This window comes from Pristiophorus japonicus, chromosome 20 (genome assembly GCF_044704955.1).
Source record: "Pristiophorus japonicus isolate sPriJap1 chromosome 20, sPriJap1.hap1, whole genome shotgun sequence".
Taxonomy (NCBI): domain Eukaryota; kingdom Metazoa; phylum Chordata; class Chondrichthyes; family Pristiophoridae; genus Pristiophorus; species Pristiophorus japonicus.
This window is the reverse complement of record NC_091996.1, coordinates 18,106,734-18,124,523: the sequence shown is the minus strand read 5'-3', so window position 1 is coordinate 18,124,523 and position 17,790 is coordinate 18,106,734. Positions and strand designations below refer to the sequence as shown.

Below are 17,790 nucleotides of genomic sequence, written 5' to 3'. Positions count from 1 at the left end.
CTGTAATCATTAGTTCATCTGAAACATCAGACAAGCATTCTATACATTTTCAGGTTGTTTCAAGTAATTGAATGAAAGACAGGTTGCCTAAAAATATTAACAGTAAAGTCTTACTTAGCTCAACCACAGACCCATAGATGTTATATGGGTCTGTGAATCAGCTATAAACACATCTGATCCAGTTATGCAGAAGACTTGATACTGCACTAATGAAAACATGCAACTGTATAATATTTTTATGAGCTGTGCAAAACATGTATTGATTGGACAACAAGTGGCTCTTCCCAGTTTTGTGCATCTGAAAAGTACAATTTCTGAATATAATTTGATAACAGCTAGGTGGAATCAAAGGATTTCTTCAACCCAACAAAATTGATACACATTAATCAATCACATCACTTGTGAGGAGGCATTTAAAAAATCAAACTCAGAATGAGAGGATTATAAAATCAGGGCCGTTAAAGAATGTTATATTTGACAATAATGTTAAGAAATTAATTTGTGCCTGTTGCAATCTACAATTAGAACACAGTACATTAAAACATAGCAGGAACAGGAAAGAGGCAGGGGGGAGGGGGGTGGGAAGCATTTTTGATATGTGTTCAGGAGAACTTTCTTGATCAGTATGTTTCCGGCCCAATGAGAAAGGAGGCATTGCTGGATCTGGTTGTGAGGAATGAAGTGGGTCAAGTGAAGCAAGTGTCGGTAGGGGAACATTTACGGAACAGTGATCACAGTATCATAAGGTTCGGCACAGCTTAGATTTTATGGAAAAGGACAGGGAGCAATCTAGAATAAAAATACTTAATTTGAGGAAGGCAGATTTCAGTAGGTTGAGAACGTATCTGGTCCAGGTAAACTGGAATCAAAGATTGGCAGGCAAAACTGTAATCGAACAATGGGCTGCCTTGAAAGAGATGGATTGCGTACAGTTGAGGTACATTCCCACGAGGGGGAAAGGTAGGACAACTAAGGCCAGAGGTCCCTGAATGACAAAAGAAAGTGAGTAATATGAAGCAGAAAAAGAGCACATATGACAGATGTCAACTTGAGAATACAAGTGATAATCAGGCTGAGTATAGAAAGTTCAGAGGGGATATGAAAAAGAAAATGAGAGGGGAAAAGAGGCAGCTAAAATAAAAGGGAATTCAAAAGTCTTCTAGAGACATATAAATAATAAACGGGTCGTAAGAAGGGTCGGAATTAGGGACCAAAAAGACCTACGCATGGAGGCAGAGGGCATGACTGAGGTACTAAATGAGTACTTTGCATCTGTCTTCACCAAGGAAGATGCTGCTGACAAAGTCATAGTGAAAGAGGAGGTAATGGAGATACTGGATGAGATAAGATTTGATAGAGGTATTAGAAAGGCTGCCTAAACTTAAAGTTGGTAAGTCACCAGGACCGGATGGGATACATCCTCGGACGCTGAGGGAGATTAAGGAGGAAATCACGGAGGTACTCGCCTTAATCTTCCAATCCTCCTTAAATACGGAGGTGGTGCCAGAGAACTGGAGAATTGTAAATGTTTCACCCTTGTTCAAAAAAAGGTGGTTAGGATCTGGAATGCACTGTCTGAAAGAGTGGTGGAGGCAGACTCAATCATGGCTTTCAAAAGGCAATTGGATAAGTTCCTGAAGGAAAAAGTGGGACTAGCAGAGAGCCGGCATGGGCTCAGCGGACCGAATGGCCTCCTTCTATGCTGTAACCATTGTATAATTTTATAATTCTAATAAGAGTAAGTAATTGGGATTTATCAAGAACATTATAGACAGCAAACATGCTTTGAGGAAGCCATAAGAATAAATGTATGGACTAAGAATAAGAAAATACCAGCCAGCCTATCAAAGCTGCTCCATCCAGGGGACATACAACCTAACCCACCTATCGAATCTCCACAATTCAATTCTGATTGGTTGCCCTCCACAGACAACAACCATTTTCCCCAAAGCCCTAGCAGACTAGGAAACATCATGGTTCGAAGTATTTTATCTTTTTTGTATATACTGTACTTATCCCTAATACCCTCTCCTCCCTGATGTCACTTTCAAAAACACGAGGTTTAATTTAAAACGCAACTACGTCACATGTAAAGTATTCACCCTACACTATGATCACTACAGAACAACTCCCAGCATTCTGTTTCAGGTCGATGACCTTTCATCAGAACTGGATAAATCCCAATTACAGTTCTGTCGAAGGGTCATGGACCGAAACGTTAACTCTGTTTTTCTCTCCACAGATGATGCCTGACCCGCTGAGATTTCCCGGCATTTTCTGTTTTTATTTCAGATTCCAGCATCCGCAGTATTTTGCTTTTGTATTAGTGTCCCATCATACTGTGTTTTGACTTGACTGAACAAGCACTTCAGTCCGTGTTACCTGGACAGTTCCATTGGTGCTGAGCTGGTAAACGCTTAGGAGTGGCAGACAAATGCTTGGTAGGACACCGGCTCCCGCCACTGCAGCTGCTCCCTGCAAGTACGAAGTGACAGAAAAATGTAGACTTAACAGAAAGCAATTCATACAAAATTCATAACAGCAGTTAATGGATTACTGAAATATTATTTGCATCATTGACATAATGCGCACATACACCGTACCACACCATTATATCATCGAGGGCCACAGAAAAGGTTTTCTCATAGCAAGGCACCTATAATTGACACGGTCTTTTATATAGGCTCACTGTGAGGGAGACTTGAAAAGACTTGGTAATAACAAGTTGTATTCATTTTCTTTCAAAATCTGTTCTGATGCAAGGTCATCGACCTGAAATGTTAACTGTATTTCTCTCCACAGATGCTGCCTGACCTGCTGAGTATTTCCAGCATTTTCTGTTTTCATTAACCCTAATAGAGAGAGCCAGATATCCTCAAAACCACTAGGATTAAGAAACGCTGCTTACCTGCTGAGTTCTGGCCAGCACTAAAAGCAAGTGCAGTGTTGCCTCTGCAAAGTGTAGATTCTGTTTGACTCGAAGACTAAGCTCCAGGGTGCTAAGCATGGCAGGAAGGACCGGAACCTTCCGAGTGATCAAAAATAGGTGGTCGCCACACTTATCCATTTCACAAAGTTCTTTGGCCAGATGCAGAGCCAGCACACACACCTGGAGACAGAACGACCGATTATAACCAGAGACCATAAACTTTAGATCAGCCCTCTCCCAGGTGTATAAATAAACAATTGTTTTCTCCCCTTACCCCATCTTTCTGGTCCTTGTGCTGTAAACGAGGTGCACAATCTGTCTCCATACTATCCGTGTCATCAGGTAAACCAGTGTCGCCGGTTCTCAGTGAATGATGGGTTTGGTCCAACAAGACAATCGCCTCGTTATGTATGGTCTCGCACACAGTCATGAGCATTTGGGAATACTGGGGGAAGTCATTAACTAAACAAAAAGGATTTTAAAAATGATGAACTACACTCTAGTAAATAGCTGCAAGTGAATTACAAGGCAGTGATTATAACTGAATTTACAATACGTCATAACATGTACAGCTCAAGCAATTTATACTCAGATTTCTGAATCTGCCCTGTGCCACCATCTTAATTCACACTAAATAATACAATTTGCCACGCACACATATATGCATACAACACAAAAAAAACACTTGTTTCTAGCACGCCCATCACACCTCAAAATGGCATACTGTCACATTTGAAGTGTGTCACATTCGCATCTAGCTCGTATTCATAAAACACAACAAATCACGTCTGAAATAAAAACAGAAAATGCTGGAAATCTCAGCGGATCAGGCAGCATCTGTGGAGAGAGAAAGAGTTAACGTTTTAGGTCAATCGACCAGAAACGTTAACTCTTTCTCTCTCCACAGATACTGCCTGACCCGCTGAGATTTCCAGCATTCTCTGTTTTTATTTCAGATTCCAGCATCCGCAGTATTTTGCTTTTGTAGTGTTTAAATCTGGTCATGTCTACTCTGGTTTAGTTCGAATTTGTTAGCTTTCCTCAAGGCAGTGCCTTTACTGCTGTGTGTGCTACTGCTCCCATCGGTATAAACGATTATATTCTCCTGACACCGTAAGCAATGTCACAAGAGATTAGTTAGCGCAGGCTGCAAAAAGAAAAGTTCTACTCACTTATTTCATGAATTCTCTTTTGTCTTTAGCAATATAATTCAATGCATGTTATCAATTACAAGTGTAAGCTATTGACATTCACTGGAAAAAAAGGTAAAATAAGGCCAATGTTTGAAATAAATTATGGAGTAATGGACCAAACAGCACATTACAGTAACAAATGACCATTTTCCATTCTGAAGCAGATCATGCTTCACTGTTTTTGCCAAGAACAAGAATTGTTGCAACTGTCAGCAAATTACATGCTTTTGGATTTGCTCCAGGTCTTCCCGTAGCATACACTATACCCCTACTTACAGGATGGTCAGCCAATGCCTCTCAGTGTGGAGTACATCGACTCCCTCTCCAGTATAGTTGGCTGGCTTCTTTGAAACTGCCTGCTTTTAAAACTCACTGGACTTTTGCTGTGGACCCAAGCGGCCAGGACTGCTAAAATAATTTCAATTAGGACCGTTAACTGTCAGACAGGAGAAATTATGAGTTGCATGATGTATTGAGACCCAGGTTCCTGAAAAGAAAGCCAGTCAATAATCCTAACCATGTCTACACAGCAAGCTTTCTCCTCTGTCAGCTCCTATAGTTGTCCCTCTGATGTTTCTCCTCCATTTAGCTTTTCGCACGTACATTCCCACCATCTCAGCTTTACTTTTACATGTGTAAAGTTTTCTTCCAGCTGGAGCCGTTCCATTACCTTCCAAGGATGCTGATCTTGAGCCATTGGGCACATACCCATTGTCCAGGGCAATCACTGTCTCGAATACTGTTTTAAGACAACGCAGGATACAATCTCTGGAAGAAAATCCATTTAAAAAGGAAGTGAAAGTCTCACCTTGTAGATGTTTGATCTGAAGGATAGTTATGATAGCTGAAAATATTTTCGCCTTTGTCTTCTCCATGAAGTACTGGTTACTCTGCGACAGGCTCTCGAGAATTTGGTCCAGGGGGTCCAGGATTTTAGACACATGAACAATGATGCTGAGAAGGGGAAAAAATTAAAATCAGTATTCTTTGCAACAAAATCAGCTGTGCCATTACTTTATTAAAGGACATGTGTTTGTAATATGATCATTTCCTTCAAATAAATTAGCAGCAAATCCAGGGCAACATCCAGAGATGTGCTGCCTTCAGGGATGTTCTTGGATCGATTACTGGGAAGCAGAAATAGCTTTTGTTTTTATTCTGTTCCTTGACAGTGTATTTGATACACATCCTACCTCAATTGTAACATTTTCAAGGAACAGAATAAAAACAAAAGCACAATTTTGCAAATGTAACAGAAACCCACAATGTATTTTGAAAGGTGCAGAAGATATTCATTACTCAAATCGATCAGTGATCAAATCCCAAACAGACTACCCTTCATCTTCAAGTGAATCTCCCCGTTTCCTACCTTTTCCATTGTTTCAACAGGACTAGAAGTAGCGTTGCCAGCATAGATCCCATTCGCAGACAGGGAGCAGATGAAGGAGTCAACAGCTGCAAAAAAATACATGATTTTAAGGTGACAGTCCAGCACAAAAGGTGGACAAGAAACTAACTTGTAGACTTCCAACAAATACCAGCCTAAAACTGTTCATCAGGAAATGTGTAAGAGGGCCTTCAATGTGCTGAATTCCATCAATATAACCAAGACTGTGAATTTAACTGCAATAAGAACAGAAACTCACCAAAACTTTGGTCCCATCTAGAACATCTTGTAGTAACTGCAGCCGTAATGAACAATCACTTAGATGCATCACCTCCGCCTGGAGAATAAAATAGCCAAGAATAAAGCACAATTATTTGGCTAAGCGCATGGTGTGTCATAAAACACCATTGATTCATTGTACCTGCTCATTGGCCGCAATATAAATATTTAGGCAGTTATGTCAATTCAAACAAAGAATGATCTAACTTTTCACTGAAAATGGGAAGGTTTGGTCATTGTTGGCAGGGCATATTGCATGGATTTTACGGACTGGAACATATGGGTACAGTAACGTAGTGGTTAAGCTAATAGCTAGCGACCCAGAGATGCCGGATTCAAATCCCGCCATGGTAAATTGAATTCAATAAATGTGGTCATTTGCGGGCTAGCACCAGAAAATGAATGTTGTGAGATTGTATTTGTTGGAAGTCTACAACTGGGTATCTTTCTGGTCTGGCCTACATGTGTACCCCAGCCCCACACTCCATGGCTGACTCAATGGCCCCATGGCAATAAATGCCAGTTCACCCACATCCCAAGAAAATGTTTTAAAAGTCAGCTGCACATCAAGGACTACCCAGAACCATCTCTTTTTCATGAAGCACTCCTTTGTTACTGCTACACTCACTATTACTTTGGCTCATTTGGCAGCCCTCCGCTTCAGAGTGGGTTCAAGTCCCACTCGAGGACTTGAGCAGATAATCCAGGTGCAGTACGGAGGGAATGCGGCATTGGCTGCTGTGCTATCTTTCAGATGAAACGTTAGAACGAGGCCCAGTTTGTCCGTTCGGGTGGACATTAAAGATTTTATGGCACTATTTGAAGACAAGCAGGGAGTTATCCTGTTGTCCAAACATTCATCCCTCAATTATACCACTATAAACAAGATTCAATAGCCATAGAACCTAGTGGTGTACAAATTAGCTAGCACATGGTCTATATAACCGTGAAAGCAATTCTAAAGTAATTGGTTCTGAAACGCTTTTGAGGCACTTACATCATAAAGTGCTATATAAATGAGTTTTCTTTTTCTCATATAAAATTGAGAAACCATGGCTTTTTTTAGTCTTCGCTACAGGCACATTAATACACAAGACAGACAAGAGCATGTAGCACTGAGTCCTTCCAAATCCATTTATTGCAGCACACCATCATAAACATGATTGTTTTGTTTAATTTTGGTGTATATTATATTGTCCTAATTCTGTTTCGTTATACTTTATCAGATACTACTGTAACCTCAGCAGATAGGTTACAACGTTGCAACGCCCTATTTGCATAATACAGGTGATACCCATAACTTCTGTGGCAATATTTCAGACAAAGTAGGAAAATTTGGCAAGCAGTCCAGGTTCTGAACAATTGCAATCAGTTAGATTTAACCAGATGGCCAAAACGCGACACTTCATTGACGGCCATCACTGTAATAGCTGCTGAAGCTGGATCTGAACCACAGTCTCTCGGGATGTTAACCTTCCAAAAAGATGTTAGTAGTCAGAAAACCAATGATATTTTATCCTTACGTAGCTGGTTGCCAGAACGAGAACCATTCTCCAGGCAGAGATCACCATATGGAACTCGAGAATTGTGGAGGCCCCCTCTGTTTCTGTCTCCGCCATGTGGGTGACAAGTGATTTGATATATTCAGACCAATATTCATATCGCTTCTTATCAAAGAACATCTTCAGTGTGTACTTTAAAGACTGATCCAGAGAACCCCTGACAGACAAAAATAACATGAATCAAAAAGTATCTAGGAATAGTCATAATTTCTTAATTCACACTTAGCTCGGCTCAGCTCCAAGACTGGACCAATACTTTTGCACCTTTGTAACATGCCAATCAATTAAAAATAATTAAACGATTTCTGACTGAGCTGGCATTGTGAATCCAGTACAAACACCTGACATAATTGTGATTAATTATCAAGGATGGGAATTTTTTTTTTTTTTTTTTTTAAATCAGACTTGATCTACTTACTGTCCAAAATAAATCAAAAATAAATCTGTAGTTGCACAGATAACGAAAACAAAAAGAAAATCCGATTCCTCATTCAGCCCATCTATTAAAAAAAGAATAAACATTCACACGACAAAATGTCCTTCCCTTAACACCGAAAGTGCAAGCATCCTGGGGAAGCTACGGCTATAATGGGAAAGAGAAAATCTTATAAATGTGTAAATCCATAAATCTAAACTTCCATAAGATTTAAAACTGAGATGAGGAGGAATTTCTTCTCTGAGGGTCGTAAATCTGTGGAATTCGCTGCCTCAGAGAGCTGTGGAAACCGGGACATTGAATAAATTTAAGACAGAAATAGACAATTTCTTAAACGATAAGGAGATAAGGGGTTATGGGGAGTGGGCGAGGAAGAGGAGCTGAGTCCAAGATCGGATCAGCCATGATCTTATTGAATGGCGGAGCAGGCTCGAGGGGCCGAATGGCACACTCCTGCTCCTATTTCTTATGTTCTTATGTAAAGCAGACCTCCAACACTGGTCATCAGTGCCCACAACTTTGTTTCAATCTAACCAAAGACCAATCCCATCAGGTGAATGTTATTTTTATTTCCCAGACATTCAAACAATTGACTTGAACAAACTAAACTGACGTAGTACCAACCACAGTGAAACAGTCGGATGCTGCTGTGGTCTAACAGTCTAGTGAAGCAGTTGCTGTGCCTCTAATGCAGAAGTGGGCATGGTACTCAATTTACAAAGACGCAAGGAAACATCAGCCAGAAATGCTTCCAGGCTGCAATGAATTGAAGCCAATGGAATATTTCAGTCATGGGTGTTTCAGTACCAAGGTGGGATACCAATAACAGTTACTGTAGAAATAGCTTGTTATTTTATAAATAACACTGCTATACAAAGAAACTGCTGCTGCTCCTAAATTAGCAAGAGTGGTACCTGACAACATAGTAAATTTCCAGGCAGATGATCTTCAGGATGAAGGCACAGGTTTCCAGGACACTTTTCTGTCGAGGAACAAGTGACATTAATTATGGTAAAACCCATTAAGAATACACTGTGAACTGTATCAGTGCTTACACATAATTGATTTTAAGGTATTGTGATGATGTTTACTGGCACTGAAGGTTTTGGAGGAGGTGGAGAGAAAGATGGAAGGGAGAGCCTAGAAGGCTAGCCAGAAGATTTCAACATCATTTTCATCACTAGGACCACCTCTGACATGGACAATGCCCTTGTGAAAAGTGTCGATAAACTCAATTAGGAAGCTACAACAATAACCTTTACAGCAGTTTTAATGCTTGAGAAATTTACAGCCAGAACTTTCCATTAAAATGCAGAATGCTGAAGAGCTCAACAGAGGCAAGAGGCACCTCTTTGGAGAAGGAGAAGGTACATACTAAAAGCTGAATTTTTTTTTTAAGTTTATGAACGTCATACCTCTCTAATGTCAGAGGGTGCTGGCAGTTCTCCAAAAAGCACAGATGTTAAATTCTCCCAGAATCGATCCCTGAAAAATAAAAACCATTGGACACTATAGCTTGTAGTCTCAAATAAATATTCTGTATCTTTCCGCAATAATGTATTTAGAATAGATATTCGAATTCAGCCCATCCACCAGTGTAGGTTGAGTTTCAGTATTTTAAGGAACTCTTATCCCGTTGTTTGCTTTGGTTAAAAGAGCAAATAAGTCCTTTGATCTCTAAGCAGCCTCTACTCTCAACTCTCCAAGGCTCCTTAATAGCCAACAGGTTTTCTAACAGGACAAAATTAAGTAGCTTTGTGCCAGTCTAACATGCCTACTGAGTCACCAACAACGAAGAGAACCCCCAATTCAGTTACAGCAGCTTAGCACTCGTCTGAATTTAACAGCCACTTGATTCTCCCCCATCTCCCATCTCAGATTTTGCAATGACTTGTCTGATTCCCACAATATGTAGTGATCTGAATGCAACTTTTAAACCAGTGCTCTAGAATTTAGGTAAGCAGAGATGTTGAATATTGGCTGGGCAGCCATTTAAAAAACTTGCCCTTCAGCCCACGGATTTTTCTTTTGTGCCGACTGATGGCACATCTTTAATTTCAACCAAGTCAAATAAAACAGGAATTATTTTTAATTACTTTATTATTTTTATCCTTCAGCACAGTTACACACTTCCATGTATTGTAGGACAAGTGGAACAATCTTTGTTCTAATCCGATTCAGGTCCTTCCCTAACTTCTTCCTCCATTCCATTGATGATTGTGTGTTGGTCGAGTTTCCTGCTTTTACTGACCATGAGAATTTGTTTAACTGCACTTCCACTTCTCACCCATCCCTCACCTGTGTGCGGTCCATCTCTTAATTCCCTGTCTATCCTAATCGTCTCTTGCCCTCTCTGGAAATGGGCTCTCCATAGACATCAAGCCCACAGGCCTCAGCAAAACTACCTGGATTCTGCTTCTTCCCACCCCACTTCCTTTAAAGACTGCTTCCCTTTCTCTCCATTTTTCAGTCCTCGTTACAACTCTTCCAATGAAGGCATTTTCTGCATCAAAGCTTCTGAAATGTTGTTTATACTCGACTAACATTTCCCTTTAACAGTGGTCAACTTCGACTTCCCGTGCCTCGATTTTCACCCCTTCCTCTTTTCCTCAGAATAGTGCCTCACCTTCCACTGTTCTCATCTCCATAATAGCCAGATTATCCTAATAAGAACATAAGAATTAGGAGCAGGAATAGACCATTCAGCCCCTGGAGCCTGTTCCACCATTCAATAAGATCATGGCTGATCTTCTACCTCAATTCCACTTTCCTGCACTGTCCCATATCCCTTGATTCCCTTAATATCCAAAAATCTATCGATCTCAGTCTTGAATATACTCAAATACTGAGTCTCCACAGCCCTTTGGGGTAGAGAATTCTAAAGATTCACCATCCTGAGTGAAGAAATGTCTCCTCATTTCAGTCCTAAATAGCCAACCCCTTATTCAGAGACTGTGACCCCTGGTTCTAGACTGTCCAGCCAGAGGAAACATCTACCCTGTCAAGCCTTGGACTTCCAGAAGGTGCCACATAAAAGGTTACAAGATAAAAGTTCATGGGGTTGGAGGTAATATATTAGCATGGATAGAGGATTGGCTAACTAACAGAGAACAGAGAGTCGGGAATAATGGTTCATTCTCTGGTTGGCAATCAGTAACTAGTGGGATGTCTCAGGGATCAGTGCTGGGACCCCAACTATTTACAATCTATATTAACGACTTGGAAGAAGGGACTGAGTGTAACGTAGCCAAGTTTGCTGATGATACAAAGATGGGACGAAAAGCAATGTGTGAGGAGGACACAAAAAATCTGCAAAAGGACATAGACAGGCTAATTGAGTGGGCAAAAATTTGGCAGATGGAGTATAATGTTGGAAAGTGAGAGGTCATGCACTTTGGCAGAAAAGAGCAAGTTATTATTTAAATGGAGAAAGATTGCAAAGTGCCGCAGTACAGCGGGACCTGGGGGTATTTGTGCATGAAACACAAAAGGATAGTATGCAGGTACAGCAAGTGATCACAAAGGCCAATGATATCTTGGCCTTATTGCAAAGGGGATGGAGTATAAAAGCAGGGAAGTCTTGCTACAGCTATACAAGGTTTTGGTGAGGCCACACCTGGAATACTGCGTGCAGTTTTGGTTTCCATATTTACGAAAGGATATACTTGCTTCGGAGGCAGTTCAGAGAAGGTTCACTAGGTTGATTCCGGGGATGAGGGGGTTGACTTATGAGGAAAGGTTGAGTAGGTTGGGTCTCTACTCATTGGAGTTCAGAACAATGAGAGGTGATCTTATCAAAACATATAAGATGATGAGGGGGCTTGACAAGGTGGATGCAGAGAGGATGTTTCCACTGATAGGGGAGACTAGAACTAGAGGGCATGATTTTAGAATAAGGGTCCGCCCATTTAAAACAGAGATGAGGAGAAATTTCCTTAGAGGGTTGTAAATCTGTGGAATTCGCTGCCTCATACAGCCGTGGAAGCTGGGACATTGAATAAATTTAAGACAGAAATAGACAGTTTTTTAAACGATAAGGGGATAAGGGGTTATGAGGAGCAGGCGGGGAAGTGGAGCTGAGTCCATGATCAGATCAGCCATGATCTTATTGAATGGCGGAGCAGGCTCGAGGGGCCGTATGGCCTACTCCTGCTCCTATTTCTTATGTTCTTATGTTCCCTCTGTACTATGCGGAGCGATTGTTTGTTCTATAATATCCTTGTTCATTCTTTCACCACCCCAATATCTAGCTGTCCTTCCCCTGGCACTTTTCTATGCAACCACAGCATGTTCAATTCACCTCTTCCTGCACCAAAACATTTCTTTCACATGAGATGGGTGTACTTCATCCAATTTAGCATAGTACACTGCATTCACTGAGGTGGGGTCTCCTCTACACGGAGGAGAGGAAATGCAGATGAAGGTCACTTTGCCAAACATCTTTGTGCTGTCCACAAATGTAACCCTGACCTCCTTTTGGCTTGCCACTTTAACTTCCTCTCCCATTCCCATTTTAACCCCTTTGTATACAACATCCTACATTGTGGGACTATGCTTCCACTTTCAACGCAAACTTTAGGAACAGCACCTCATCTCTCTCCTCGGCATTCTGCAGTTCCTGGCCTGAACACTGACCTTAATTGAATTCCCCCATTTTCTTTATAGAAGGAAATACTAGAGATCTTGTCTGGGTCTGTCAGTATCTGAGGGAGTGAGATGGATTGGAGTTTTAAAAAAAATATATTCATTCTTGGGAGATGGGCGTCGCTGGCAAGGCATTTATTGTGACAGAGGGTGCCACACCTGAAACATTAATCCTGTTTTCACCACAGATGCTGACCAATTTGGAGTGTTTCCACCATTTTCTGTTTTTGCTTGGCTTAGCTTATCTTTCCACTTTGAATTCTACCCAAGAGTTATACTTGAATTCTGCCAGTTATACTTGAAATGTTAAAACTGTCTTGTCTCTTCGCAGACTTTGATTTTTTGTTTCAGATTTATAGCATTTGCATTTTTTCCTATTTTGATGTGGGTTTTTTTTTTAGCAAGAGGGTTTCAGATTCCTCTATTCTGTTAACAAGAGCCTGTCTGCTATGAGATGAGGCAAGAACAAGTGGTTTATTTTCTGGGGTGGGTGTCTTTCAAACAGATACACTTTACAGCATCCAAGGGGTAGTCTAACAATTTCACAAATTTTAACAGAAAATGTCAACATGTAAAAAAGCAATTGAAAAAAACAGTTTTAGAGCAGCTATTTTCTAGTCACATGTTTGCAAGGTTTCAGTCTCAATGCCAGTTGTCACATTTAACCCAGGTGCTACTGGTCAGAAGCATTATCATCTGTCAGCTGGGGTTATGCATCACATTACACCCACAGGGAAGTCCTTCCCATCAGTAGTACTTGCAGAATGATCTAATTTTTCAGCTGTGGATCAGGGGGTAGCACTCGCTACTCAGAGTCAGAAGGGTGTGGGTTCAAGTCGCACTTCAGGGATATGAGCACATAATCCAGGTTGACACTTCAGTGCAGTACTGAGGGAGTGCTGCACTGTCGGAGGTGCCATCTTTCAGATGAGACATGAAACCGAGGCCCCGTTTGCCCTTTCAGGCGAACGTAAAAGATCCCATGGCACTATTTCGAAGAAAAGCAGGGGAATTATCCTAGTGTCCTGGCTAACATTTATCCCTTAACCAACATCACAAAAAAAAACTTCTGGTCATTACCTCATTGCGGTTTGTGGGGCCTTGCTGTGTGCAAATTGACTGCTGCATTTCCTACATTACAACAGTGACCACACTTCAACAGTTTATTGGCTGTAATGGGACTGCTTGAGGCTGGGGAAAAGTGCTATATAAATGCAAGTTGCTTTTAAAAAAAATCTTAACTTACACAGGAATCTAATTCATTCGGTCACTCAAGTCCTCCAAAGGAGATAATCTGACTAATTGTCATCTTGTAAACAGTTCCATTCGCAATTCCTCAGATAATGAAGCAGTCTGTGCCCGTATGCAGCAAGACCTGGACAACATCCAGGCCTGGGCTAATAAATGGCAAGTAACATTCGAGCCAAACAAGTGCCAGGTAATGACCATCTCCAACGAGAGTCTGATCACCTCCTCTTGACATTTAATGGCATTACCATTGTTGAATTCCCCCCACAATCAACAAACTAGGGGTCACCATTGGCTGAAATTTAACCGGACCAGCCACACAAATACAGCGGCTACAACAGCAGGTCAGAGGCTGGGTATTCTGCGGCAAGTGACTCACCTTCTGAATCCCCAAAGCCTTTTCTACAAGGCACAAGTCAGGACTATGATGGAATACTCTCCACTTGCCTCGATGAGTGCAGCTCCAACAACATTCAAGGAGCTCGACACCATCCAGGACAAAGCAGCCCGTAGATTGGCACCCCATCCATAGCCTTAAACACTCACTCCCTCCACCACCACACAGCGTGGTTGCAGCGTATACCATCTACTAGATACACTGCAGCAACTCGCCAAGGCTTCAACAGTACCTCCCAAACCTGCGACCTCTTCCACGTAGAAGGACAAGGGCACACCATCACTTCCAAGTTCCCCTCCAAGTCACACATCATCCAGACTTGGAAATATATCGCCATTCCTTCATCATCGCTGGGTCAAAATTGTGGAACTCCCTTCCGGGAACAGCACTGCGGGAATACCTTCACCTAGTGGACTGTAGTGGTTCAAAGCGGTGGCTCACCACCACCTTCTGAAGTGCAATTAGGGATGGGCAATAAATATTGGCCTTGCTAGCCACACCCACATCCCATGCATTTTTTTTTTTAAAGCCACCATGGATCATGGAGTAGATTAGGTCCATCTGTCGTGGAGCCTGGAAAATCCTGCTATCCTAGCTTGGAGAGGCTACCACAGTGTAACGCATGATACAAAACTTTAACATTACAGTAAAACACTTGTTTGGCTCGAATGTTACTTGCCATTTATTAGCCCAGGCCTGGATGTTGTCCAGGTCTTGCTGCATACGGGCACAGACTGCTTCATTATCTGAGGAATTGCGAATGGAACTGTTTACAAGATGACAATTAGTCAGATTATCTCCTTTGGAGGACTTGAGTGACCGAATGAATTAGATTCCTGTGTAAGTTAAGATTTTTTTTAAAAGCAACTTACATTTATATAGCACTTTTCCCCAGCCTCAAGCAGTCCCATAGAAGCTCAGTTATAGCTGGCGATATAGTTAGATTGCTAATCTCAATTACAAGAACTATTTTGCTGGTCCCCAAGAACATAATTAAACTGTACCACAATCCAACAGCTGTCTGATCAATGCAACTAATTTTGTACACTATCTAGATTCTGGACTTTGTTAAATATATATATATTTTTTTAAACTAAAAGCAGCTGCTGGTGGGGGCAAAAATATAAATTTAGATTACTAATAAAGTAGAAATACTTTAATTATAAAAAAGAAAATGGACATACTTGGTTCGCAAAACGGTCATGGCACTGTCCCTGCGATCCTGCCACAGTGCGTGCAAAAAAGCAATGGCAGCACGATGGATGAGAGGGGGACACCAATACTTTCCCTGCTGCTTGGCATCAATAAACTCCAGCACCACCTGCAGACAGCTCCATTCTCCCAGGATAAACTCCTGCGAATACACACCACAGGACAGACTATTAGTTTAAAATTACATTTGGTTAATATGACGTTCAGCTTTTAGCTGCACCGTGGGAGGAATGCCCTCCAGACAGTTTAAAAAAAAAAACTTTCTCACCTTTGACCCAACTGCGCCATCTTTCACTTCCAAGTTGAGGAAGAGCTCAATCAAGCCAGGTTGCGTTTCCACAGCAACAGTTAAAAACTCCAAGATCATCACCTTAATCCGCATATCCTGAATCACAGAGAACATCATTTGTTATTTAACTTTTTGACAGCATCTGAAGGAACTCATTTGCTTGCAGAGTTCACATTTTTAAGCTTCCCTTCAGAATGCCAATTGTGCCAAATGCATTGTACATTTGCTTTTATCTGAGTCGGTAGCATAGGGCATTAGCATTATCATTTTGTGAAATAAGAAAATAGGCACCTCTGTCTTGCTCTGCAGTCTGCTAAGAAATGCATCACGTATTGCTGCAGCATCACTCCCAAGGCAGGCATACACTGACATTGGGGCAACCTGGAAAAGTATAAAAGGGAATGTTTCAATGCCTGTCTTTATACCTTTTCTCTACTGCACTTTTAGTAGCTATCCACCACAAATGATAGCATCGCACCATCTGTTCTCCTTCAGCTGGGAATGTGGGATGTTTAGTCCAGACCCTTGCACAATCATTACTTATTTCATCAGGCTTGTAAAGGACAGTATCAAAAATAGTCTGCACCTCAAGAACTGCTCCAGGGATTTCACTGTTTACTTTTAAGAGGTCATCTATAATTTTTAAAATTTTACAAGCACACTATTGGGAGGGTATGTTTAATGTTCTATACATACTACATAAATACACAATAGTACATGTAGGCAAGTGATAAACATAGGCATGGTAAGAATAAAACTATTTTCATACTTTTGTGAAAAGTGATAAATGCCTGCGAATTAACTAAATATTGGAGATTTTAGATCTTCTCAAGTGGCAACAGGCTTACACCAATAAGTCAAAGTTGCCATCTTTTAACCATATTCATATTACATTTAGAGTGGGGGGGGGGGGGAGGGGTTAAGTCACAAAATCTAACCTCTCTGTGCCATGATAAACAAGTTTCAAATTAGCAACAGGCCAGGAATGGGTCTCAAGCCAACATCTAGTCAAACACACTGCTAGTATAGACTGACAGAAGGATTGCAAGCAGTGTCATCATATTGCATCACATATTCTTCCTCTTTCTATCTCATTTATTTCCCCATTCATTCCTTCAATCCTCTCTTATTGTCTGACTATTGTTACCAACCTGTTGAAAACAGAGAATAATGGATATTGGTGAGCAATTGCAAAGCAGTGTTCTTATCAAGGCATTCAGATGCGATAACTTTCAACCACAAAACTTGAACAATTGGAAATGGCTGTCTGCACCCTGCCCCCTCCACCTCTAGTCCTTCACATCTCGTCTCCGGGCTTAGCCGTAGCCCCACCAGACACCCCGACTCACCATAGCTGGAGCCTGGCCATAGCTCTGGTCCAACCATGACATACAATTTCAAATCAGCACTAAAGGTACGTCACAAGTGTAAAACAGGGTAGCTCAACGAATCGGTTTCTGCAGATTCAATTGTTGAATCTGGCTTATGGCACAGGGTCTCATCAAAATAAGATAGAAAAATACAATGATCCATCACTATCTAGTACTACAATGTCCCCAAATAACATTGTTTTTTTGGCTGACAAAAATGTAATTCCATTTTGTAAGACAAAGTGCTTCACGGGTGTGAACAGTAAATACTCAAAGTTAAAGCACCCCCAGGATTAGTTAACATTCCCCCACACTTACAGTATAAACCAGTATTAGCCCCACAGCCCTCACATCCCCTTTATTGCACCAGTTGTCTCTCAGTACCTTGCTCAAGTGACCATTTTTGATACACGAGTATATTTACTAAGGGTCAGCAGGCTTTCTGCCACAGCTGAGCCCAATTCTGTCCTTACCAAACATGCACAGGCACACTTACAGCACTGTTTGTTGGACAGCAATCAGGATTGATCAGAAGAACAAAAGAACTAAGAACATAAGAAATAGGAACAGGAGTAGGTCATTTGGCCCCTCGAGCCTGCTCTGCCATTTAATATGATCATGGCTGATCTGATCATGGATTCAGCTCCACTTCCCTGACTGCTCACCATAATCCTTTATTCCCTTATCACTCAAAAATTTGTCCATCTCCGCCTTAAATATATTCAATGACCCAGCCTCCACAGCTCTCTGGGGCAGAGAATTCCACAGATTTACAACCTTCAGCGAAGAAATTCCTCCTCATCACAATTTTAAATGGGCGGCCCCTTATTCTGAGACTATGTCC

The 17,790-nt window shown here is 41.3% G+C and overlaps 1 protein-coding gene across 1 annotated transcript in view; it reads right to left on the bottom strand.

Annotated features, from left to right (window-relative positions):
• nup188 (nucleoporin 188) overlaps nt 1–17,790 on the bottom strand; it is a 95,488-nt gene that overhangs the window by 16,543 nt on the left and 61,155 nt on the right. Inside the window, exons 26-37 of the mRNA XM_070863838.1 lie at nt 15,868–15,957; nt 15,556–15,672; nt 15,260–15,429; nt 9,202–9,271; nt 8,701–8,768; nt 7,312–7,507; nt 5,769–5,846; nt 5,492–5,577; nt 4,931–5,076; nt 3,204–3,391; nt 2,909–3,109; nt 2,383–2,475 (exon numbers count right to left, since the gene is read on the bottom strand). Coding sequence (XP_070719939.1) covers nt 2,383–2,475; nt 2,909–3,109; nt 3,204–3,391; nt 4,931–5,076; nt 5,492–5,577; nt 5,769–5,846; nt 7,312–7,507; nt 8,701–8,768; nt 9,202–9,271; nt 15,260–15,429; nt 15,556–15,672; nt 15,868–15,957 — 1,503 coding nt within the window. The remainder of the gene's footprint in view (nt 1–2,382; nt 2,476–2,908; nt 3,110–3,203; nt 3,392–4,930; nt 5,077–5,491; nt 5,578–5,768; nt 5,847–7,311; nt 7,508–8,700; nt 8,769–9,201; nt 9,272–15,259; nt 15,430–15,555; nt 15,673–15,867; nt 15,958–17,790) is intronic.